General features: G+C 40.7%; 1 protein-coding gene across 1 annotated transcript in view; it reads right to left on the minus strand.

Moving 5' to 3' along the window:
* Positions 1-1,230: 1,230 nt before the first annotated feature.
* The window catches only part of PTPRO (protein tyrosine phosphatase receptor type O), a 196,335-nt gene continuing 171,060 nt past the window's right edge, over positions 1,231-26,505 (minus strand). Inside the window, 8 exon segments of the mRNA XM_054590802.1 lie at positions 1,231-1,339; positions 6,268-6,403; positions 8,516-8,670; positions 13,282-13,404; positions 13,617-13,751; positions 14,353-14,429; positions 15,498-15,588; positions 25,208-25,289. Coding sequence (XP_054446777.1) covers positions 1,235-1,339; positions 6,268-6,403; positions 8,516-8,670; positions 13,282-13,404; positions 13,617-13,751; positions 14,353-14,429; positions 15,498-15,588; positions 25,208-25,289 — 904 coding nt within the window. The 3' untranslated portion in view covers positions 1,231-1,234.

A 26,505-nucleotide genomic window follows, 5' to 3' on the forward strand; every position in this document is an offset into this window, starting at 1 on the left:
ATTAAATGTCCAGATGTGAAAGAGTTCAAAAGACACTGTAGGTCTCTTTAAGGCTGTCTTCCTGGTGTTTCTACGAGATAAATTATCTCCTTGGCCACATATTACAAAGCAGGGGCTCCTTTTAGTGAAATGGCTAGCAGCACCCTGCTCCCAAACTCTGGAAGCAAGGGAGGGTGGGTGCACACTGTGTCTTGTCCTGTGAATGAGAGAGAAAAACGGTAAGCAGCCTGAGAGGGCAAAGCTGCATATCCACATCCCTGTAGCTGCAAGCACAGCAACTTCCTGTGACTCCACCACTAGCTCTCATTACATTCACCACCACCCCCCCCAGCCCAGGTGGACATAGCTTATCTGTGCATCTTTCTCTGCATAATTCCTATGTCAGTGGATCTGAATGTCTTTACCTGAAAACTTTTCTCTCTTTCCTTACTCTTTATCCTTCCTGCCTCTTTGTGCTCCCTGTCTCATTTTCTTGATGGATGGATGGATGGGTGGATGGATGGATGGGTGGATGGATAGGCATGATGCTAGTCCTGCCACGCACTGGTCCATATGCTGCCTCTTCCATGTTTCTCCCACATGCACACCTGTCCTCTCCCCACCCTGTCAATGGTCCTGCCGCCGCAGTACATTCAGACACATTCCACACTCTGCTTACTGAGTTGAATAGGCAGATCACTTGTTACTTCAGCCAAGATTACATACACCTGTAAAATCTGATCTCCTAGTCAAAATTTGAGCACATGACATTGAATATGTTACTAATGTATTCACGAAGTTCTCAAGGAAGTGCTTTTAATGGATGAGATCAAAGCATTTATAGACTGCTGTCCTGAACTACTGCCAATATTTTCTTCTTTGGGGTGTTTACTCCAGCTCGAGTCTTCCTTGTAATCCCTTTTGACCCTTCATAATCAATAAAATATTTGCACAAAATGTCTAGATAAATAGGTAGGTGATAATATCCTGATGTTACAGGCACAGATCCAGAATGAGAATAATTTAAGGTTCATGGTGGAAGGCATGGAGGTCAAATCATTGTGAAGCCTCTTCACGTAGTGCCCACCAACCTAGGAGCACTGAAGCTGTAAGATCTGTGGCAGTGTTTGTCTCTCTCTCTGTGCCCACCGCCCTGTGACCTCCCCTGTGGGTCAGAGTCAGCGGCCTTTTGTTGTGTCCCATCATGTCCTCTCCCATGAGGGACCCTTCCCTACTTACTGCTCTGGGTTCTGAACTAGGACTTGCTAACATTCTCATAGATGACGTCACTGATGCAGAACTGCTGCTTCTTCTTCATCCATATCAGTTGCACACATTGATGGATAAAAATGTACTGCTCCTGGAGCAAAAGACAAAGACATATTTCAGAGCAAGGTATTTTTGTACAAATTTATGCAAAGATAATATTTTAATGCTCTGACAGCATTAAATATGATCTGATGTCAAAGGAACCAATTTTCATTATTTAGGAGACAATTTTATAAGTAGAAAATCGAAGAGAATCAACTGTAGATATATTTTGAATAATAATAGAGCTTAGAATATTACTTAACGTAAAAGGCAATGAATATTCAATCTATAAACCATGGGCTATTTCAAAAAAAAAATAGTATATCACTTCATAATATACCAAAATAAATTCTAGGAAGTTTAATAAATTAAGCCATAAAAATATAAAAGAAATATAAGTTAATTCCTCTCTAATTGTTCTGCAAAAGGACTTTCTAAACATCAAAGCAATGGAATAAATTACAAATAAAAATTTTAACCTACTGTATATATTTTTAAAAATGAAAAGAGTAAAAGGCAAACTAGAAACTGGGAGGGAAAATATTTTATAGATTTACGACAGTGGTTATACCTTTATTTTTGTTTAATATTCATCCAAAACAATAACACGGATAAATTGACAAATATATAAATAAAATACATTGACCACCATACTAAACATTCCTGGAAGGCATGGACTATGTCTTTTTTTTTTAAGCTAGAAGATAACTGTTTTGTTTTTTTTTTAAAGATTTTACATATTTATTTTTAGAGGGAGGGGGAAGAGAGGGAAAGAAACATCGTATGATTGCCTCTCACATGTCCCCCTACTGGGGGACCTGGCCTGCAACCCAGGCATGTGCCCTGATTGGGAACTGAACCAGTGAATATTTGGTTTACAGGCCGGCAATCAATCCACTGAGCCACACCAGCCAAGGCTCTTTTTTTTTTATTATTCCTAATGCCTATTAAGTGTTTTTCAAGGAAACTGAAGAAATATTAAAACATATGCAAAAATGGCCAAGTAATAAAAAGTGTAAATTAAAACAATTGTTTTCACCTATATAGTGAGCAAAGCCAACGAAAAAGTAACAATGGTGACCTGAGTTTGTTGAAACAGTCATTTTTAGCTATTGGTGGAATGCTAACAAAATAGCATTGAGCACAGATCAGAGTAAAAAAGTAGAAAAGAATCCAATTTAATAGCCTATGAAAAAGAGAATGGTTTAAGTAGTCAATGGTAATCTATACTGAGCCATTATTCAGTCTTTCAAATGAAATTTATATAACTTTGGGCAATTTGGGATAATACACTTAGCAAAATGTTAAGTGAAAAATTAGAATTTAAAATTAGCATATGGACACATAGCATATGAACATAATTATGTGAAAATTATATTTGAAGGAAGGCTGGGATGAAATATGTGGAAATATTGAGAGTAGTCTTTTCCTTTTTATTTCCCAGACTTTCTCAATAAGTAATACCATTAGAAATAACCTGTAAATAGGAACCAGTCAAGAGATCCATAGGATCTTAAGGAAAATTTTTGTATGACAACTTTATACTAAGGATAAGGTTAATATTTGAACTTCACTGGGTTGCTTCCTCAAACTCACCTGTATTTTTCAGCAAGATATGGAGAAAATATATGCCATTATTTTGTGATAGCAACACATCAATAACTAAGCTACACCCTCTCCTTACCATTCGTCCCTCCATTGTTTCCCGGGCTGTGTCGGTACAGGGCATAGATAAGGCCAGACATCACCTGGTTTCTCAACCCAGAGCTAGTCGGTGGCCAAACTTTGTCTCAAAAAAACAGCCCCACAAACAAACAAACAAACAAACAAACAAACTGCAGCCAGATTACAGTAAAAGTAAATAAAGACTATTTATGGACAGGGCCCTGGGAGTTCCTGAGAAACCTAAGATGCCAATCAGGAGGATGGGCTACTCAAAGCAAAGCCCTAACTGACATCCAGGGAAAGCCTATTAGAGGAAAGTCAAACAAAACAATTGATAGAAATAGCAGAGAGCCTCCAGAGAGGCGAATGTCATCCACACGCAGTACTTTAGCTTCAAAGCACTTTGCTAGATGTTGCGGTTTCACATAATGTGGACTTCACAGCAATTCGTGAACGCTGTCATTCACAGTTTACAGGTGAAGAATGGAGCTTCGAGAGGCAAAGTGAGTTGTGCAGTGGTCATGCTGGGACCCAGGCCTTCTCATGGGGTCTGGCCAGATCACCCCATTTTCTTTACCCTTCACTGCTCTTATAGAAAGGCCTGTAACAGGGTCAGGGGGAGGCACTAGTGAGGTGAGAAAGGGGAAGAGGGCACATTAAACATAGCCCATGCCCTAGGCTGCAATAACCAGAGATAGGCTTCTGAGGACACAACAAATGTAATCAGTTACTTCCACTATTTATTTATTTTTATTTATTTTTATGGGAGAGGGCAGCATCTCCCTCCAAGCCAGAGTGGGGCTATGCACCTTCTGCGTTTGCCAGAGGACTAAAAGTACTCAACTATTTCTGCTGTTTTTAGAAGGGAGTTGGGTGGTGGAATCCACGTGATGGGAAGTCAAGAGGAGACAGGAAAATTAGAAACCCACATGGGAAGAAACCTGGTACACAATACAGGAGGTGGACATATTGTACATAAACAGAGTCAGAAATCACCTGGAGAATCATTCTGGCCTCTTGAAAATCATTAGTGCGAAAGGGGTACCCTAGGGTGAGAAAGCTGAAGAAAATAATGTTTTAATCTGTTCTGCTCTTATGAACGTCAGGGAAGGAGAGGGCAGCAGGACCGAGCTGTGAATGGGTTCAAGGAGGACGTTAGGAACATCCTAACCTTCAAAATACAGGTTGAATCACAAAGAGCATAACAAGGAGGAAGAACAAAGGTGAATGGACAAGATGTTCCAGACATAAATAAATAACTCGAACTAGAGAAGATCCACTGCAAAATCCCAAGGGAAGTCAAGAATGACGCTGGAACAGTTGGGAAAAATAAGTAACCCGTGGTGACCTTAGCTCTCTTGCTGACTTTGAATTTTCCCACGAGTGTTCAGGGGAGGGATATCGTACTTAAACAAGGCCGTTTCCCTAGAGATGTCAACCTAAAATGCTGCCAAACACCCGAAGGAGCCAAACAACCAAAGTCTGGGGCAAGAAAGTTGGGAGGAAGACAACATTTTCTCAGCTTTGCAGAAAGGCACATGGTGGCTGCTCCAATTCTGTGCGATTCCCACACCAGAGGCCTGAGCAGGACGGAGGGTCTGCCCTGCGAAGGTGCTATTTAAAAAGGGATTAAGGTTCCGTACTGGGAGAGTCAAAAGCAAACAGGCTATAATCAAAGTCTATAAAGTTATACAAGGTATAAATTAAGTTAATGTGGCAGACAATTTATCAAATCCAAAATACTTAAAATAAGGAGCGGCCCTTTGAAGCATGGAGATTAATATACATAATGGGGAGTTTTAATCACACATTACGATATAAATTTATGGAAGCGAAAGCAAAAGTACGGACTGGTTCATAAAGCACTGTTTAATCATTAGGTGGTGGGCTTCTTGGGGAAACCAGGGCATTTTAAATGAGGTGATGTTCCTGGCCCCACGGCAGTAAATTACAAGGCAGCCGACTGGGAGGTGAGGGGACGGGAGAAGTGAGGACACAAATCCATGACTGACTTCCTAAGCATCCGTGAGACCATCTGAATGTGAATGGGCTACTTTTCCAAAGTGGCATGATCCCGCTTTGGCTCAGAAATAAACGCACTGGAACGGCTCTGCCAAGCCTTGCTCGCATGGGAGTGGGAGTGGCAGTGGGAGTGGGGAGGCCGAGGGGGAAAAGTCAGAAGGGTGGGAAAGGAGAAACCGGGAAGCCTGCACACAGCAGCCATTGCCGCAGGCTTTTGAGTTATACTGACATCTAGTGCTACTTCGTGTGAAAAGCACGACGAAGACCGAGGCAGGACTTGATCCCGCAGAATTTAAGGGAGAGGCACCTGGCCAGGATGTGTTCTACTCTGTTCCGCCCAAATGCCTTTAAAACAGGGATTATTGTATCCCTGAGGCTGAGAAGGGGCGGGTATGGCCGGGTGACTAGGTTTACGAATATGGTGACTAGGATTACGCTATCGTGCGTGGGCGCTGAGGCCCACACCGTGCACACCCACTGTGACTCGGAGGGGCGTGTGCTGCCTGCGGGCGCCCTCCGTCTGAGCGCTTTCGGTGGCTTCGAGGGAGCAGCGGGCTTGGGAGAAGAGGAGGAGGAGGGATGGATGTTTCTTGAGGAGCTGCCATGTTGTTACAATGCTAAATCCATTCATTTCGAGGGAATTGGAAGTACTAGCAGGTTGGAGGCTGGAAATCCTGAAAATCATGACGGGGACAGAAAGCTTAAATCCAACTCATGATCATGAGCTGAAGTGAACTGAAAGACAGCCACATGGCGGACAAACAAATGACAAACTTTTGAATCAAATCTAACATTTCCAATATAAATTAGATCACATCAGTTCCACAGTCTCCTCCTGGTGGCATTTACTCAAACTGGCTGTCCTGAACTCTCGCTCGGTTCAAAGAGGTTTTATTCTACCACAGGTATAGGCATGTGCTCTGCATTACTATGGGCATATGGCACCAACGAAAGTTCGAGCACCAAATGGGTTTTCAGAAGCTGACGTCTATTTCTTTGATGCCTTGAAGCAGTTTGAATGTGAGCAATAAGAAACTGGGGAGAGCAGATGCAAAAAAAAGAAATAATAATAATTCAAGACGATTGCTTTGAAACAGGAGATGGAAGCTTTTTCAGTCAAGGGCAAATTTGAAGATACCATTTAAAAATATATATTGTTAGACTTAATAAATTTTTAAATGGATATATAGTATTTTAATAAACATGAGCAATGATATGTTCCAGAACTAATGAAAGCAAAAAAAAAGTGGGTAAAAAAATAATAAAGATACATATTGATTACATTCCTACCTCTGTCTGAACCATGGACATCCGGTATGACCTCATTTCTGACACCAGCCCTAAGATGTCAACAAACTCATGCTCCCGAATGTGCTGCAAGAGCCTGTCCAGGGCGATGAACGTCCCTGTCCGGCCGACGCCAGCGCTGCAAGAGTGTTCAGACAGCAGTTACTTAGACAGTGCTTCCAAACTGCTGGAAACAAATTGGCAATTTTAAAAACAAAACCAAATAGGTAGCACTGAGAAAAAAGAAGGCTAAACTCCAGGCAGTATTATCCACTTAACTGATCTTTTAACTATGCAGGTGTGGCTGGTGTGTCTTCTAATAGCCCATTTCCAACTATCCTGGCTACTTCTCTTAAAGAGGTATGGGTCTGCTATACCTCTCTCCCCTTCGCCTGAGGCTTTCTGCTTCCTGAGAAAAGTAGTAATTGCATATGGGCCCGCTAAGGAGTTGGCTCCTGCCGTCAAGGAGCTAGACACAGAAATGATCCCAGGCTTCTGAGCAGCCTCAGAGCTAAGCCCTCTCACCCAGCTCAGAAGTATAAGTGAAATGGCCCTACCTTAGCTCCAGCCCTGGGGCCATATCAATTTGTGTGCCTTCAACCCTGGGTTGAATTCACCATTCCACACCTTCCTTACAGTACATCTAACCTTCCAGTGAGTTCTAGGCCTCTTTCAATTGCCCAGCAATCTTTTAGGTAGTTGTCATGAAATCAAATTTAACATTCGGATCCCGTCAGTGACAGTCCCTGAATGACAGTCCCTAGTGCTCAGAGAGAGTACTAGGACGTGAAGTGATTTGTGTCAATCAATTGCCACTCCCAGTACTACATGTTAAAGTCAGCTCTTCTTTTCTTCAGTCTGAGTGATTGCAAACTTTGAATTATGATGAAATGTGAGAAAAGAGGAAGTCAAAACTAATTTCTATGAAGAATTCACTGGAAGGGAAATCCAACAGTAAAAACCTTCAGAGCCCTCATTTGCTTTTTGTACTAGACAACCCTTCCCACCTAGAACGTATCTTCTCAGGTAGAATGGTTTCCCCTGGGTGAACACCTCTAAAGTCACATCCAGAGCTGAACCTGCTACCTGCTGTGAAAGGAACTGTGAGCTTGACCACATGGTTGAGCAACTTTATTTTCAGCTCTTGGAAGGACCCACTGTGAGACTGGATAATTTCATCAGGTAAAGCAAAGCTTTTCATCTGTGAATGCCTCAGGTGGACCGACAGCAAGGATACCCTCCCTGATCAGAAACTTGATTGCGTACAAAGCATTTTTTCTTCTTTCCAGGAAGATGCATATTCTCTCTCTCTCTCTCTCTCCTTTCTCTCTTTCTCTCTCTCTCTCTCTCTCTCACACATGCACACGCACACGCACACACACACGCGCACCCCACACACACTGATCCAATCATTCTAGTCCACAGAGGCCAAGGTGCTAGCTAGATCCAGGACTGTAGCTGTTTGCTGAGGTTGATAAGGCTACCGGCACCTCCTCGATCATCTTTATCACACTTCTATCCCTGATATACAATGGGAGCATATTTTATCCCCCGCTCTTCGAGGATTGCATAAAAATTTTACCACAGTATGTCACACCGATGGCTTTTGATGGATCTTTGTTCACTTGATAGGAAAGAAGGCTTAAATTCAAAGATAATTGTTCCCATAAGGAGTTTGTATGATCCTCGATTTTTTGATAATGCAATAGGTCATAATATTCCCTTTCATTTTAACTGTCTGGAAATTTAAAGGCAACATTGAAAAAGCAAGTGTAGTAACTATGTTTATCTCAATGAGCTGTCTCATGTCTCCTTTCCCTCACCTGGTTTTTATGTGTGTTTATTTTGAAGATGGCAGGGTGGGGGGAGGCTGTGGTTAGCTATTTTTAATTTGACCTTGTATTAATTCATGTAATAAACCACTTAGCACCCTTGCTTGGATAGGGTAAAATCACACAATGCTTACAGGCACGGCTGTGGAGATTGGTGTGCCTGGATTTGAACCCTAACTCATTTATGTTAGAGTTGCAAGAACTAAGGGGAATAAATCTATCTTAGAGACCATTGGATATAAAATAGCCATACTATCAGAAAAGAATATATCTACTAGGACCTCAGTTAATCATAATTTTTTAAAAAATTATAAATCATTTTATTGTTAATTCGATGCGATCAGGAGTTTATGGACTGGTGGGCTCTTTGTAAAGCAAAGCCCGTGGTGCTTAAGAGAAAATGCATTTGATGAAGTTACCTGCAGTGCACGATCATGGGGCCTTTGCTCTTTGCTGCTTGCTGTCGGACCACATGGACAAACTGCAGGATACTTTCTGCAGCATTTGCAGTGGGCACTCCGTGATCAGGCCACGCAGTGTAGTTAAAATGCATCACATCCTGCATCTCGTCAGCCTTTATGGGAGAAAGCCAAAGCAAGCATTAACCTCTCAGTCCAGGGTCAGAACGGCCTGCGCCTCCACTGCAGCTCACACGCTAAAGGCATAAGAAGGTAGGGCCACCTTCCACCCCTGGTCGGTATACTTCCCTTTCCAGCTCTGAGCACTGTGTCTGGCACAAAGCAGGACCTGAAAAAAAAATACTAACTGTATAACGCTTCCAATAGTAGGATAAGTAGGCTAAGCCTTGCCTGCGTAGAGATAAGAACTTAAGCAGATTAGGGTTTACATCCCAGTTTTTGTTATTTAGTAATTGCATCAGCTTTGGCCAATGAATTAACTCGGTGGAAAGTGCTGTGGGTCCCGCTGCGGGTCCCCCTTCCCGGCTGCTGTCAGCAGCACACAACTGCACCCTTCTCATGGTCATCCCCACTGAGGGGAGCCGCCGTGCTGGAAAATGCCTAAGAGGTTGTGTTCTGCTCGGGACATTCCATGGCTAACCGGTAACTGTTAACGGGGTACAAAAAGCCAGCCCCATTGTGACAGGCTGAGACAACTTAACTCTACAGGGCCATTCATGCCCCAGCACTCTCCCTGGGACCCGGCCGACATTGGACTTGGCTTCTTCCTTGTCCTGCCCTACCCTGCTTTCCTTGTTCCTTCACGGAATTTCCCCAAGATTACACTTGCAAAAAAAAAAAAAAAAAAATCACCCATTTAACAATCCCTGCCTTGGGCTCTGATACTAGGGAGCTCGACCCAAGGCAAACTCAACACCAATTTTCTCATCTCTAAAAAAGGGTCTTGCCAAATGTCGCAGGGTAACATAACCTACAACAAGGGCTGCTGTGGAGATGAAGTGCACTCACACGTGTGAAGGACAGTACCAGCTCGCTATTCTCATCCTTACCACTACTACATCATGACTGCCACTCACTGCATCCAGCTCGGGGCAAATATATGGTTGGTTCTGGGAATCCCGGCAAGTGGGAATGTTTGGTATATTTATCCTACTCATATGCACCCATCCATCAATCACACAGGAGTGGGCAAAAGTAGGTTTAATGTGCCATTGTGTCATTCTCTTGAGTTAATAAAGGTATCGTAATAATCATAACCTGTGTGTCTTTTTCCACACAAACAACTGTAAACCTACTTTTGCCAGCCCATGTATGGCTCCCTTGGAACTGAATAAATATCAATGAGGGTGTGGATCCCTCAATGTTTATTCTTTTTAGTCCCTGCTAATTTATAAACATAAAGGTTTATTCTGCTGTTGCTATCAATATTCCAGACCCAGGCCTCACAGAGATCTGATTCATCTCCCCTCCCTCAAACTTGGTAAGAGACGAGAATCCACTCCGTGGATGAAATACTATATGATAATTTAGAAGAGCTGGGCTTGGCTGTGAGTTTTCAGTTAACGTTTAGGTTCAGGTATAAAAGAGAAATGAATTCTAAAGAGTCAGTGGTCTTGGATGGAGTAAAATTTGTATAAATATAAATAAATGTATAAATGAAATATATAACCAAATATATAATAAGATTCATATAAATACATATGTCAGCATTTCAGTGAGACCCACTGTCCCCCCAGCACCTAAGGTCTTATGTCCCCAGCAATACTCAGTGCCTCCTTCACTGTAGGCTCTTTCTTAGACCAACAGAGTCTGAAGTCTGTAAAGATGCTGACTACCAAGTATGGCTAGAAAATAGCCCAAGCATAATAAATTGTGTCGAAGGACTCAGTTATTCAGCAAGCTCCATGAGGATTTAAGGGTACTCAATCACTAGATATTTTTTGGTTGCCCAGAAAAGTTCATAACAATGCTTATTCTTTTCAAATGCTGATGGCAGCCTTAGCACAAAGATTTGAACTATGTAGGTTATATGTATAAATATTACAGTTCATCTGAAAATGTATCCAGCTAAAATGTTCAAGATGCTTCAAAACTAGGAAGTACTTAAATCAGTCTCTGTAGCTGCAAGACAGAGGACTGTCTTAGTATCAGGGTGATCCCTGTCAGCTGAATAGCAAGGAACAAAGGAATTATTGCTGCTTTTTTTTTTTTTTTTTTTTTTGTCTCCATTTCTTACTCAGTTCATGCCAAGTTTCAAGTGGTGGAAAGCAACAAATTTTGTTATGGTCATTTTCCTCCTGCTGGTTACATCTTATTTAGACTTCACAAAATTTCTCTTACCCTGATGTCTTCAGTTACGTAATTTTACCTTGTTGTAGTCTAAGTTTCCACATATCAATATAGAGGGAGTAAAGAAGGGTATAAACAAACAATGAAACAAATAGAAACACATATTCAACAGCACAGCACAATGTTCTTTAGCAATTTAACCTTCATCTAGGGAGCTTAACATTTAGACTATGTCTATTTATGGCCAAAAGGGGGCACTCTGGCACCTAATGCTTATAACTACTGTATAAACACCTTACCAGATTCAATAAAATGATTCAACATTTTATTTCTATGTTTCGAGCCCCTCATGTGCTTGTCATTGACAGGTCATCATTTAAGACCAAGGACAAGAAGCATACTATTCACCCTGCAATGATCTACATGATTCTTCCCTGTCAAAAGAACATACCCTATTTTGTGCTCTGAAATTTTTTTCTCCAAGATGCAAATCTAGGGAAAGATCTGTTCTATATTTGTCTGTTTCCAATGACTTCCCTACTGGAATCACTAAGAGTTCAAATTACATTCAGATTGTCAAATACTTTCTGATGGAAATCTATTGATGCTTTCCAAGTACTTTATTAATTTTGAAATCATTCATTTATTCACCACTTTATTCATTCCACAAATATTTGTTAAGTGGCTAAGGGTTGGGATTTCAAGGATTATTAAAATGGGGTGCTTGTTTCCAAAGCTCACAATGAAGGAGGCAGACATGAAGCCAGAGAATTGTAATGATCTATGGTGTACTGTGATGGAGGAATATCCACGAGACTAGAACAGAAGAGGAAAAGAATGAAGGTCTCTTGAGACTAGGAAAGATTAACAAAGGAGATGATAGGGAAGTTGAAACTGAGTAGGAATGTACTTAGGGAACAGAAGAAGATGAGCATTTCAAAGAAGTGGAACGGCATGATGAATAGTCTGTTAGAGTCATGTAGGGATTTGCCTAAATTCTCAATGCAGCCAAAACCATTGTTAATTGCTAATGGTTAAGAAGTGATTTATTGCTTGTAAATATCAATAAATGGGTAGTTAATGAATGCTTATGTTGTATTGATAATGGACAATCCCTGGTCCCATTGTCTATATTAAGGTTGAGCAAATATTTTCTGTGCAGCGCAGATAATAAATATTTTAGGTTTTGCAGGTCCTGCAGTCTCTGCTGCAACTGCTCCATCGTGACACAGCACAAAGGCACTCACAGACAATCTGTAAACACACGTATAACTGCATTGCAATAATACGTTGTCTATGGACACTGAGATTTGAATGATATAATTCCATGCAGTATTTCATATGAAATACCATTCTTATTTTGATTTTTTTCAAACATTTAAAAACATAAAACTCATCCTTAGCTCATGGGCTTTGCAGACAGTGGTTAGTTTGGCTCCAGGCCGTTAGGAAGGGCTGTTTCTAAGCAGCAACTTTTTAATGAGGACTTTCCTATTCAAGTTTGTTCTCAGCCATGAGTATGTGTAAGTGCAGGATACTCGTAAAAGTCCCCTCCTATTTCCTGGGCTGCTCTAGGTGAGGACTACAACAGGGCAACTGTGGGTGACATCAGCAGCTAGCCTGGCACGCAAGCATTCTGCCTATGCTCCAAGCTTGTCCTCAGAGAGGTAGCAGACCTGACAGGAGAAATAGACTCTTTGGACATCCTAACAATCAGAAATCATTAGCATTTCAAAGGAGATATGAAACCATGATTGATAATGCCTTGAAGTACCTTTGAAATAATAATGAACAAAAACCAGGGCAAAATGAGGGAAAAAGTCAAACAAAATCCAAACTATTGAATCATGGTTTAAATGTTTAATTTAAAATTTAAGTGTGCTTTTCGCTGGCTGGGTTGATCATTTGATTAGAACGTTGTCTGTCACACCATAAAGTTGTAGGTTCAATCCCTGATCAGGGCACATACCCAGTTTGTAGGTTTGATCCCCAGTTGGGGCTGTGCAGTCAGAGGCAGCTGACTGATATTTCTCTCTCTCTCTCTCTCTTTCTCTCTTCCTCTCTCTCTAAAATCAATAAACATACCCTCATTGAGGATTAAAAAAAATTTGTGTGTGCCTCGTATATCCTAATTGTACTCAGATATGGTTACTATAAGAAATGAGAACATGGCCCTCCTCAGCAAGGCCTGGTGAGCAATGACTCCCCGTGCCTTCTATCACCCTGGGATAACCTGAGACGGAACAGGGCAGCCTTCCTTCCTGTCTCCTCAGGCCCTCCAGACCAGCCATTCCATCCACACTGTTCTCAATAAAATGGGAAACAAATACATTAAAAGTGGGCTTTTCCTCTGGGAGGAAGCAGTGTTGCACAGCCTGGAGAGCTCGTGATCCTGTATGAGGACGGGTTGGCCTTCTAACAGCTGGGGGGTTCCCTCAGCGCACGGACAGCACCTGAACTTGAGCTTGGTGACTTACATAGCTGATCCGGAAGTGCCTACAGGCCCAGTCATCCTGCTCTTCCTCCGAGATCATCTCCACCGTGATGTCTCCGTAAGCTATGGGTTCTTCCGAGAATGGCCAGTAATGGTCACATTTCACCTGAGGTGGACATAGCACAACATTTTGAAACAGGCCCACTGGGGAAGAGATGAAGTCTGTGTTCACATAGGAAAAACAAAAGTACTTGTGTCTGAAGCTCTGTAAATGATTACTGTGAGGTGAAATGGGGAGCGAGAACAGTTTCTGGTGCATGGTAAGCACTCAATTCACGACGCTGGCTGCCAAGTGCGGCAACCCCACTGGACACTTACCCTCCTTTTCTCGTTACACTGAGTGAGCATGACAATAATCTGAGACTTCTGTTGTAGGACCATCTTCCAAAAGTCATTTCTGGTTTCAGGCAATGGTCCCTGTGTGGCAATATACTCCTGAGATGAGTTGTATCCCTAAAAGAGAAGTGACAAAGTTGTCACCCAAGGAACCACTGCTTACATCAAATGTTGCTCTGCACCAATGAGAAAAACTGAAAATGTACTGGGAATAAACCTGACAAAGGATCACACCCCCCGTCACATGTTCCCCTGTTTTCATGGAAGAGGCCACCAGAGTAGCTGACTGTGTAGGCCAGTGTGATGAAGCACGGTTCATGGGAAGCCTATAACATCACACTCCCACTTTTTTTAATGATAACAACTACTATCTTTATACATATTTTTGAAACACATGTGTTCAGGTGGAGCCTTTCGACCTTGGTTGCCAAAAATATTTAAACACAAGAAAGATGATCTTTAACATAATGATCTACTTTCATTTTCACTAGCACTTTACAAAGATATGAGCATAACTGATCTCTGGGCTTCTGTTTTTCCTGTTGTTTATTCTCAAATGGAATAAATGGGGAATGTTCTTTAGCAGGACAACAGCTATCTTTTTTAATTGTTTGACATATTCCTGTATCCCTTATGGTTTTCCTCTGCCTGGGCTGGAATATGGATGCTTGATTTTTTAAATTGTTTTATAATTATTATTATTATTATTACTACTTACAGGAATATAGTTGGCATTGATGTAGTCTGCTCCTTCCTCTTCATTCATGGATATTAATCTCACTCGGCTGAAGTCATCTATGAAGAAGAAGAAGGAAGAAAATACTAAAAATCACAGTGGAAGGAAACATTGTCTAGAATGGCCCTCGCTTTCCAATATCAAGTCAAAATAGTGATAGAATAGATAGATAAAAGTTCATTTTAATTTGATATTTCAGCCATACCTCAATCTTAGTTTCCTGTTTAAACACATACATAAATATCTCTCGATCACTATTTTCTCCCACCAGCTCTCCTATTTTTGGAAGAATTAGCTGTGTGTTTTGGGGGAGACTGTGCAGAATATTTAGAGAATCTAAAATGTTGGTAGGTTGTATGGAAGGCTATAGCATGTAGTCTAACTACATGATACCTTTTCACATAGGGACATATGAGAATTCACTACCTTTGGGAAACATGGAAGAGAAAATGAAGTTGCATGGGTCCTTTGTGAATGGACTTCACATGAGAAAATTAAATTCTGAAATGTGTACAGATGTAAGGTGTCATAATGATAATACTACCTATTATTATCAAGAAAATTTATTACGGAAAAGTCTCTTTCTAGAGCTTTTCCCCCTCCCTCTTTCTGCTTTTCCATTTTTTTCCTCAACTCCCCCTAGAGTATAGCAGAGAAGAAAGTTAAATCTATATTGGGATATATTTTCATTGTCTTATTAGTGCTTTATATTACTTTTTCTTTGAATGTTGTTTTTATTTAAAAATGCTAGGCAACATCAGAAGTTGCCAGAAGTTAGAAAGAGGAGGCATTTTAACACATTGAACTCCATTTCCATTTGCCTCCTTCCATTGTCAATGAATTAACTGAAAACTTATTCCTAATTTGGCTATGACATTTTAGTTACCAAAGAGCTAAATGGTCAGTTTTTCCTGTTCAGATGCAGTTCAGTTAAAATCATAATAATTACATCTTCCTAAATACGATAGGATCTGAAGACATCAGAGCACAAATTTGATCAGAGGTGGCCTTGTGGATCCAGACCACGACTGGGCTTGGCCAGAGATAGGCGAAACTGATTAATTTGCAGTAATCATCCTTCAACCTTTGAAAGACATACGTAGGATCAGCACTATTGACAATCTTACATGGTAGGATGTTTGTGTAACGATTTTTACATCGGTTCAGTGGAAGGTCTGCAGCAAAGTGTGGAATATCCAGCCCAATCAATTTCAACTCCTGTAAGTGACAGAGAATAGATTTGAGATTTCTATACATGGCGTAGATTGGATTATTGTTCACGTTGGACCATTCTTCACTTACTCCCAGCCTCTAATAGAATCATCACATCCCCTTTGCCATAGGATGTTGCAGTAGCTCCCTCTTGGGATAGAGCGTACTTCTCTACCCCACTCTTGTCTACTTGCTTTGGCCAATGAACTTGGGTAGAACTCATGTCTAATAAGAAGCTTTAAATGTACTTGTTTAGTTTGGTTTGGCCTCTTGTGTTTCTGCTGTCTGCCGCGAAAAGAACATGAGCAGGGAAGCTGTTAGTCCCTAAATGAGGGGACACATGAAACAGCCCTGACCTGACCCGTGGTCTGAAGCAGAGCTGTCTCTGCTGTCCTACAGGCCTGCCAGTGAGAAAAATAAATGTAGCTATAGGTTACTGAGATTTTGGTGTTACTTATATAGCATTATTGTAGTAGTAGCCGACTAACATAATACATACATACCTTGGGTAGCCTAGTGATCATTTGGAGAAGGCAAGTGTTATATACATAACACTCAGGGTGAGAAAAATTTGAAAACAAGTTTGAAAAGAAATCTGTTTCAGATTTTTGGAGGTTTAGGGTAACTGAAATTTATGCAATAGCATAAATGTTTCCTATTCTATGAGAAAATGTTGGTATATCTCTTTCAGGCAATGAGCCACAGAGAAAATAGTAAAAGAGTGAAAAGCAATGTAGGAGTATCCTCCATGTAACAAGATGTAGGATTGACAGTCACTAAACATATGGTAAAGAAACCTCAGAAATAAGGATGACTCTGTAGTGGGTAAGCAAACATTCTGTGAAAATAAGAACATCCAAATATATGCCTGTGTATATCAGTACTTCTATAAATCTTATTTTCAGAAGGTGCATTAACAGAGGAATTTTTCTATAAACTGGTAACCATCACATCCCCCAAAAAGTTATGCTACTGGAAAAGTTAAGCTGCTTCGTCATGTGTCTGAGAGCAAATGGCATGGAGTCAGGCCGCCTGACCTCCCCGGGGGCAGCAGTTCATGCTGTGGTCTCTGTGATCCACGCTCCCTGCAATTGTACAGGGTGCAACCAGTGCAGCAGATCTAGTTATATTGCTCAACAAATTTGAGGAAAATTTAAGTAAGCATCTAAAATGAGATTATTTATATACAATAGTAATGCACTTTTCCATAAGACTCTCGAGGCAGTAGAGAAACCATTTGTACATTTTATTTACTTGCATAGGATGTTAATATTACAAACAAGTTTTATTCTTCATAATTCCCACCAACTGTACTCCAATCAATCATAAGCTGGAGGAACACTTCTCAAGGGGATAAGTTTTTGCATCTTTGAAAGACTTTTAATGGAAGTTGGAGACATTTGACAATGTTTTGAGAAATTGAACTGTGGTATCTCTTTCATGCTCCTTGTGTCTTGATTCCAGTGCTTGCTGAAAAGCATATGCTTCAGAAATCTAGTTCTTGAAACTTGATTTTGGTGGCAGCTTTCACCAAAAAAGCTCCTGGGTAGCTTAGTGTGTGTGTTTAATGGCATTGGGGTACAAGCCTGCGGGTGGCAGGGATGATTCAACCGAAACTGTCCGGAGTTCTCTGTTCCTTTACTTCCATATCACTTTGAGTTTTTAGCTCACAAAATCTCAAGCTTTTCGGCCTAAATTAAAGCTGAAAACTATACTAACTTTGTAACGGAAAACTATGCTAACTTTGATCCCCAATTCAGAAAATTAGGTTTTCCATCTTAAGCAAAACCCTTGCTTGCCAAATGCCTTTAAACACAAGCTTGTAACTGTTATTTTATTACTGGTTTTCCACTTTAAAGTGTTTGCAAAAACTGACTATCTTGTTCTTGTAAGAAATGAAACTTAGTTTTAGCAACTTCAGCTAAATCAATGTTAGGTTATTTCCTTTTGGCAACTATCAGCTTATTTAAACAGTGTTTCTATGGTTTAAAATATTTTGGAAATCTACCTCCTTTAGAGAGTACCTTTATTGATAGCTTGTCAAAACATCTGGCTTATTTTGGTGTACTGCTTATAAACTGTAGAGCCTTGGAAATGTAGTTCAACTCTGGTTAACATCAGGTTAATGACTTGCAAGATAAGGCTAATAATTTCTCCACAGCTTACTGGTGTACAGTGACTACCAAATGGAATGATTAAACTCAACAAATATCAATGCAGCGCTATGGATAATGGTTGTGAAATGTGTTTGTTTCGCTTTGCCTGGCTCTCCATAATTTTCTCTCCTTTGCCATTTGTACCAACAGACCAACAACTCTCCCCACAGGTCCCCTGCTTTGAAGACAGACTGATAAGCCACAGGAAAGAGCCTCAGATATGAAGGAAATGGTGGAAACAGATTGCGGCAGAGGGCTGGAGCACATATGGAAGCTGACTAGCTGATAGAACTTTAATTGTGTTGCCTCCCTGCTGTAAATGCCCTAAGTTGATAAGAGAGGTTTAATTGGCTGAACACTGTAAATGTAAATTGCCAAAGCTGAATTGCAGCAAAGTGGGAACTGCATGTATACACAAAATGCTTTGCAATCTTTTGTAATTTAGCCTGTCACTAAGTGGAAAATTGAACATGAAGTTTCCAGCTCAGTAGCTTTGCAGTTATTTTCTTTCTAACCATATGGAATCTCCAGAGGCTTAAATCTTTAGAAAGTCAAAGTATGAGGGGAGGGCCTGAAACCAACATAAATCATTTTTGAATTTTCTCTTGCCAGTTTTGTTTCGTTTCTGATATAATTTGTCATTGTGGGGTTTTTTTCCAGACCCCATAGTTATCCACATGAATGGTGGTCTCCAGAAAGAGGATGTCTACATCTTAACCGCCAGAACTCGTGACTGTGGCCTTACTTGGAAAAAGCATTTTTGTAGATGTAATTAAGGATTATGAAATGAGACCATTTTTTATTATCCAGGTGGGTCCTAAATCTAATGACAAGTGTTTTTTATAGAATGGTGGGGAGAAGAAGGCCACATGCAGGTGGAGGCACAGATGTGCGCTGGCAGCTGCATGCCAAGGCGCGCCTTGAGCCCCCGGAGCCGGGCCATTCCCCTCCACAGCCCTCAGGAGTGTGGCCCTGCTCACACTTCGATTTTGGAATTCTGGCCTCTAGAATTGTGAGAGAATAAATGTCTGTTGTTTAAAGTTACTGACATTGTGGTAATTTGTTATGGCAGCTCGGGGAAACTAATACAGTCACCAAGGCCCAAAGGAAATCTATCTTGTGTGACTGTGTCTGAAGTATGCAAGTCTTGAAAACCAAAGCACAAATATGTGCACTGTATTATCTGCTAGGGCTACCATAACAAAATACTATAGGCGAGGTGGCTTAAAGAACAGTTCTAGAGGTTGGAAAGTCCAAGATCAAGGTGCTGACAAAGTTAGATTTCATTCTGAAGTTTTTCTTGATTTGTAGATGGCCACCATCTTGCTGTGTGCTCACATGACCTCTTCTTTCTGTGCTTATGGTTGGGGGTGGGGGAGGAAGGGGAAGGGAGAGCATGCTTTCTGGTGTCTCTTCTTATAAGGCTCTAATCCAATCACAAGGGCCCCATCCTCATGACCTCACTAGCCTAATCACTTCCTAAATGCCCCATCTCCAAATACCATCACACTGGGAGAGAGGACGGTTCAACATATGAATTAGAGGGGACACCTTCAGTTCATGCAATGTACAATTATGTTATGTGAAGAACACAAGCTATTTTGGCTTAAGAGTTTGTAGCTATGTCAGGAAATGATAAGCACTTGATGTTTGCTTTGGGATAGCTTGGACATTAGAGTCAGATGAGCTAGATTACCAGACTGCTGAACGAGTGAGGAGAAGCAATGTGACCAGTGCCGTAGACAGACAGGGTTCCAACTACGGCAAGTAAAATCCAAGGGAGTTGGGCAAAGCCCAGTTAAGTTTCAGGTAAACACAAAGGGAGAAGAAAGCGTTTAGAACAAGATATTTAGTGAGGTTCTGTATTAGGTTCTCTATAACAAAGTAGCATAACCTGGGTGGCCTAAAACAACAGAAATTTATTGTCTCACAGTTCTTGCAGCTAGAAGTCCAAAATCAAGGAGTCAGCAGGGACATAAGCCCTTTGTAACCTAGAGGGGAATCAATCTTTCCTTGCCTCTTCCTAGCCTCTGCCGGTCTGGTGCTCCTTCACTTGTAGCTGTACCTCTCCAGTCTCTGCTTTGTCATCACATGGCAACCTCCCTACTTGCCTCTGTATATTCATGTGGCTGTCTTTATTCATAAAGACACCCACCCTACTTTTAGTATGACCTCATTTGAGCTAATTACATCTGCAAATGACCCTCTTTCTAAATAAGGCATTATAAAGGAAAAATGGGGTGCAGTAGTGATGGGAACCTTGGGCAGGTGATGGAAGATGACTAAGAAGAAAATCAGCCTCAGGAATGTCAAGGAATAGCTACCAGGACCCTGGACTCTAGGATGGGATTTAGGGACAACACTCCAATCACTAAACAAATTACTCATACAAGCATTTGGAAACAGAGACCAAACCTAGGAAATTAGAAATGAAAGAAAACTCAGGTCTGAGATCAAGGTAAGACCCCAAGAGTGAAAACTGTTGGAGAGGTTTCAAGGCAACTTGTTTCAGCAAGGACAGCAGGCATGTCTAGTGAACTGGACTACACAAGTAAAAACAGCACAAATGGCAGCTACTACCAGAAGACAGAGGTCATCTTTTCTGGACTACGTGGCAAGTAATGTTTTGCTTTTATCCTTGCAGACACATTTCTGAACAAAGATGGCAAGGGCATCCATTAGCATCCCGATCAAACACAAAGCACAGAAAATATGGCAGAATGAGTAATACGTAGTATGTCTCATGAGCTCTCAAATTTCAAGCTCGAAGTTTGGCTCTTCAAAACCTTTTCCAAATGAGGCATAAAAAAATGAGGAATTGAATCTAATCCCTGGTCCTCAAACCTCTTTAAGAAAAGATGTATATTTTTGTTAGAAGGATAATCAGTCTTTTTAGTGATTCAAAATCAGATGCAGGGTGAAAGAAAAATTTATTCAGTGAATGCAAATTAGCTACTTGTACAATTTCATGTACAACTTATAGATGTATTGGTAATATATGTAAATCCAGACATTAGTTTCAATTTGCATTTTGCTTATAAATGATGAAATTTCTCAATATGAGTATAATCTTTCAGTGTCAGAATCAAAATGAATACAACTATCAGGTATTAATATAATCAGAATAAATAACTGTTCAGCTACTGAATTTTGCTAGACCAGCAGGCTGGGCCATTTTAACACCTTCTTGGGTTTCCGTTACAGAAGGAAAATGTTCTTTCCCTCTTAAGCCTCAATTAATGATCAATTTCAGGGAAATTTGAGGGCTACTGTGTGGAAGGTCTGACATGTACCCTGAAGTAAGGAAAGGTAGCACAATGCATCTTTGAAAATTGATGAGGACCCCCTGACATTGAACCTGAGAGGAGGGGAGAGTTGGGAACTGGTAATATCTGGGAAGCTTTCAAATGAAAAAGGAAGTGAGTCAGATCAGTGGGTCACTGCTTATTAGTCCAAAACAAACAATCTGAGCTTGTGCATTAAATAAAGCAGCCTTCTGGAAAGTAATTTGAATTTTCTCACCACAGCAAACATACAACATATCAGGACTTGGCACCAAAGAAATTATATATGTGACCAAAAATGCTCTGAAAACAAAGATATATTTTATTTTATTTATTTTTTTAACTTTATTTATTTTTAGAGAAGAGGGAAAGGGAGGGAGAAAGAGAGGGCGAGGAACATAAATGTGCAAGAGAAACATCAATCGGTTGCCTCTCTCATGCCCCCAACCGGGAGCTGGCCCACAACCCAGGCCTGTGCCCTGACTGGGAGTTGAACTAGTGACCTTTTGATCTGTGAGACAATGCCCAACTCATTAAGCCATACCATTCACAGTGATATGTTTATTTTTGTATATGAGAAAGGTATGGCTTCAGAAATCAATACCTTATTAAATTCATTATTACTGCCAGAATTTGAAAAAAAAAACTGGTGTTTTGGGTATGATATTGCTTGAAGTGTAATTATTTAATAAAAGGAGTTGAGAATATTGCTGTAAGGCATCTTTCAGAAAGATGGAAACTGCCGTAGCCAAAAATATATTTTAAAAGCTTCATAATAAGTAAAAATACTAAACACTTCTTCAAACTATGGTACAATGGTTACTTTTATGTGTCAGCTTGGCTATGCTATAGTGCCAAGTTGCTTGGTCAGACATCAAGTCTAGATGTTGTGTGTAAGTAATTTTTTAGATGTGATTAACATTTAAATCAGTAGACTCTGGGAAAGCAGATTACCTTCCAGAATGTGGGTGGACCTCCTCCAGTCAATTGAAAGGCCTTAAGAGGAAAGACTGAAGTCCCCCGAAGAGGAAGGAATTCTGCTTCCAGATTGCAGACTTGAGTGACAACGTCTCCTCTTCCGTGGGTCCCTAGTCTGCCCTCCAGATTTCAGACTTGCCACCTCCTGCAGTCATGTGAGCCAATTTATTAAAATAAATCTCTCCATACTGCTTTCTCTAAATCCTATTATATCATCTACCTGCCCTTCTATCTACCTACCTTCTTCTTATTGATTCCATTTCTTTGGAGAATCCTAATCACATGAGTTATAAAGCTTGGAAGCATCCAGCCCTGGCTAGTGTGGCTCAGTGGATTGAGAGCCAGCCTACAAAGCAAAAGATCACTGGATTGATTCCCATTCCCAGTCAGGATATATGTCTGGGTTGTGGGCCAGATCCCCAGTAAGGGGCACATAAGAAGCAATCACACACTGATGTTTCTCTCTCTCTCTTTCTCCCTCCCTTCCCCTCTCTAAAAAGAAATTAAAAAAATAAAAATAAAAAAGTATCTTTGTCCTTTATTTAGTCCAGTGTTCTCAGTGGAATACTATTGCCTTGGGACAATTCTTTGTTATGTGGGACTTGTCCTACTTATTGAAGAACATTTAACATCCCTGTCCTTCTCCCCATGAAATACCACTAGTAGCTTACTCCCAAGCCATCAGGACAAACAAAACTTACTCTCAGCACATCCCTGAACCCACCTAAGGGACTGCCTGGTACTGGCCCCATTGAGAACCACTGACTCAGTTTAACTCACCATTTTATAGATGAAGAAACTGAGGTGATGAGAAATTTGCTTTTTTCAATATTAATTAGTGGCAATATAGTAGTGAGGACTCAGGTGTTTGAATTCTCAACTTAGTACATTCCTACCGCCTTTATAAATCCTATGAAATAGCCTAGATGTGCTTATTTTAACATTAAATGTATAAAAGCCTTCGGGATATTATAAATTGAGCATTTAGCACATAAAATTTACAATCCTACTTTTTCACATTTTTGAAGCATCTTCAGCTAAGCTCTAATTCTGTGTTGTTTGGTTATCCCAGTGCCCTCACTTGGAAAATAATGCTCTCCTGTCCTGGCTGGTGCGACTCAGTGGACTGAGTGCTGGCCTGTGGACCAAGTGGTCGCCGGTTCAATTCCAAGTCAGGGCACATGCCTGGAGTCGCGTCCCCAGTAGGGGGTGCGCAAGAGGCAACCACAAATTGATGTTTCTTTTCTCTCCCTCTTCCTTCTCTTCCCCTCTCTCTAAAAATAAGTAAATAAATTTTTTTTTTAAAAAAAGAAAATAATGCTCTCCTTCTTTGATTTAGCAATGTGCTTCCAGCACGACCTGTGGTTCTGCCCTTCCCAGCTGTGGTTGGTTTCAGTGGACATCACGGTCCAGGCCAGTCAATCAGAATCCTCCCCTGTTATTTTTCAAACTATGAACAAGAAAGGGAGCCAATAGCTCCCCTTTGGAAACCATGGAAACTATAGACTATGACACAGAGGTTGTTAGTGGTTGTGTTTTCCACTAAGACAGAGGCTGGTTTACAGTGAAGGAAAGTGAAGCTGAGACAGAGGGAGAAGCAGAAATGAGGAGTAAAAAAGAGAAGGTTTCTGCAAGGGTGTGGCCCCTGGGCACCGTTGTTCTTGTGACTGGGCTGCTTCCCTGTCCTCCTCCTGGTTTAGCTGCTCATCCTTCCCTTTGATTGTATGACACAACAATATCTTTTGAACAATTCCTCTTTCTCTGTGGTCTAAACTAGTTTGAATTGTGTTTCTGCCACTGACAACTAAAATAATCTTTTCTTTTTCCCCAAAAAATGATTCTTTGAATTTTTTTTATAATAATGCAATTCAGATGCATGGCAATAGTTACACCTCTCAGCAAAGGCAGTGATTTAACTGTGTCACCAAAGTTATATAATCTTGTAGAAATTAAGAGGCTGTGGCTTCAGTGAGGTCGAAAGTGTACCTGTATCATAATCTTCATCACCATTATCAGAATTATCTGGATATTGATTGTTTTCTGAGCTTTGGCTTCCGTTTACTTATACAAGTCTCCTCTTTTGTTGACATAGTTTTGTAAAATGCCATCCTCACCATAGATCTCCAATTCAAATTGAATTTCTGTTCTTTGAGATACAGCATTTGGTGTGGCATCTGTAATTTCTTGTGCACCTGTCTGCAATGGATAACTGAGCCAGGCTCTGTGTGGAATTGTTCATGACACAGGTGGCAGTTAGGGGCTTTGCATCTGGTAACATATAAGGCTCTTTTCATCCTTAACTTCCCGGTTAGGATTTTCACACTAGGATCCTGCTACTTCTTGCAGACCATAGCTGTCTTTGGCTGATGGGCGGAAAGAAGGAGTAAATATGAAAAATGAGGAGAAAGCTACCTTCTACAGCTTGGTATTTCACAGGAAAAAAACACCTTTGGTGCTTAAAAAAATGCAGAATTTAGAAAAGTCACTTTATCTTTCCTTTTTCTCTGGTTTCCCCGACTCATGGACCACCCTGTAAGTAACCTGAAGGATGTGCACCATGTAGACTGTGACACATGCTATGTCATCTGTGGGAAGAAAACTCCAGGACCAGTTATAGTCCTCACACTGCCGAGACCCAGACTCACACATTTTTTTCCTACACAAACCATGTGTAACTCCCTTCCCCCAACTCCTTCAAGAAAAGAAAACACAACTTCACAAAGAAATATTAATTAGAATACCAAGACTCTTATAGGTCTAAGAGCCCCATTATAAACTCTCCTATGCTCAGAAGACAAACGGGTCCATTTTATCCACCTCATGCTGTGGCCGAAGTAACATGAGAAACACCAAACATCCCCTGAAGGTGAAATTCTGTTTCAGATCTCGATCGTCAACTTGTTTTCTCCTGCAGTCTCACCTTGATTTTCAGGGGTGGCTTCTCCCATACCCATGTTTGTTTACCCTGGTACCTGCCTCTCTTTTCCTTTATTTGTGCTCCCCAAGCCCTGACATATTACCATACTTAGGAGTGGACACCCCACCTCTGAACCAGCACATCAGACACCCCGAGCTCAATTACCATCCTGCTCATCACGCAGCCTCATCCCACGTGCTGCCAGTGAGCCTGGAAATGACACCAATACAAACCTGCCACTTCCCATGTCCTCTCTGCCACAGAGGGCAGGGTCTACTTTATTCACTCACCTCAAATTGAAGAGAAAATTTATAGTCAGAGTCTTTGGCCATGTCCCTGATGTAGGCGTCAAAGTCATCCAGTTGAACCGGGCTTTATCAAACACAAAGAAATGTTTTAAAAATCCTATCAATAGGTATTAACACTGTATTTCTTGAACATGAACAATTTTCTTGGAGAAAATAGAAGTTTTGCTTCTTAAAGGTTAGCACTCACCTTTTTTTTTTTCTTTTTTGGTTAAAGTTAGCAGCCTCTAATATGTTGTAATAAAAAACAGAACCACTACATTAAACTTCCTTGAGATAGGAAAGCTCTCTAGATCTTCAACTGGCTCTTACTCTAGCAGTAAAATATTGCATACATGCATACACATGTATATGTCTTGTTTCTAGAAAACTCTGGTTTGGGGGAAAGAACAAAGGATTAGACTCTAAAGACCTGTTTGAGTTATGGTTTTACTTTATTTATTGTGTGACCTTGGAGAATTTACCTAACTCTTCTTAGATTCAACATTCTCATCTATAAAATATTATTATCATACCATCTCACAAGGTTATGCGTAGTATATAAAGAACGTTGTAAGTGTAAACAAGCTTTATGGGGGTAAAGAATGGGGCTGCTTGCTACACCGTCTACCCAGAACCGGGGCAGGCCTGTGGCGTGGAGCATAACATACATCCAGAGAGCTCCCAGGGCCTGCCTCTGAGAGAGCCCCGCCGAGAGGCCTGCATATCTGCAAAATGATAGGTAGGTTCACAGACACAATCAAATAAGACATCTGAGCATAAGTTTCTGCATCTGTAGAAAAACTCCTCACTGCTTTTCTTGTTTTTTTGTTTCTTTTAAAAGTTACGTTTTATTTCTTGTAGTTTTCTGTAGCTGTTTACCTCTTCTAGGATCTACCAATACCAACCTGCTCCCTCAACTTCCCCTGCATGCTACACTCTGGTCACCTAGCCCAAGCCTTTCTACTGGACACGGTCCACACAGTTGACCTTTCCTGTAGTTTTCTTCCAAGTCACTCAGCTTACGTCATCTACCGTATTTTGCTGTGTACATTGTGCTCCTGTGTATAATGTGCACCCACATTTTTGGCCCAAACATTTAGGAAAAAATCTTTTGCTTTAATTTTTTAATTCAATTATTTATTTACTTATATTTAGAAACAAAACTGAACATCGTATTCCAGGGTATTATTTTGTGTACAGATATTGTTATTGCATCCCAGAGTTACACTTTTAACACATAAGCATAAATAAAAGAATTAAAAACACTTATGTTGATACAAAATTAGTACTACCCATGTATA

The sequence above is a fragment of the Pteronotus mesoamericanus genome, unplaced genomic scaffold, assembly GCF_021234165.1.
Source record: "Pteronotus mesoamericanus isolate MK-2021 breed Mesoamerican mustached bat unplaced genomic scaffold, CSHL_Meso_final scaffold_21, whole genome shotgun sequence".
NCBI classification, from domain to species: Eukaryota; Metazoa; Chordata; class Mammalia; order Chiroptera; family Mormoopidae; genus Pteronotus; species Pteronotus mesoamericanus.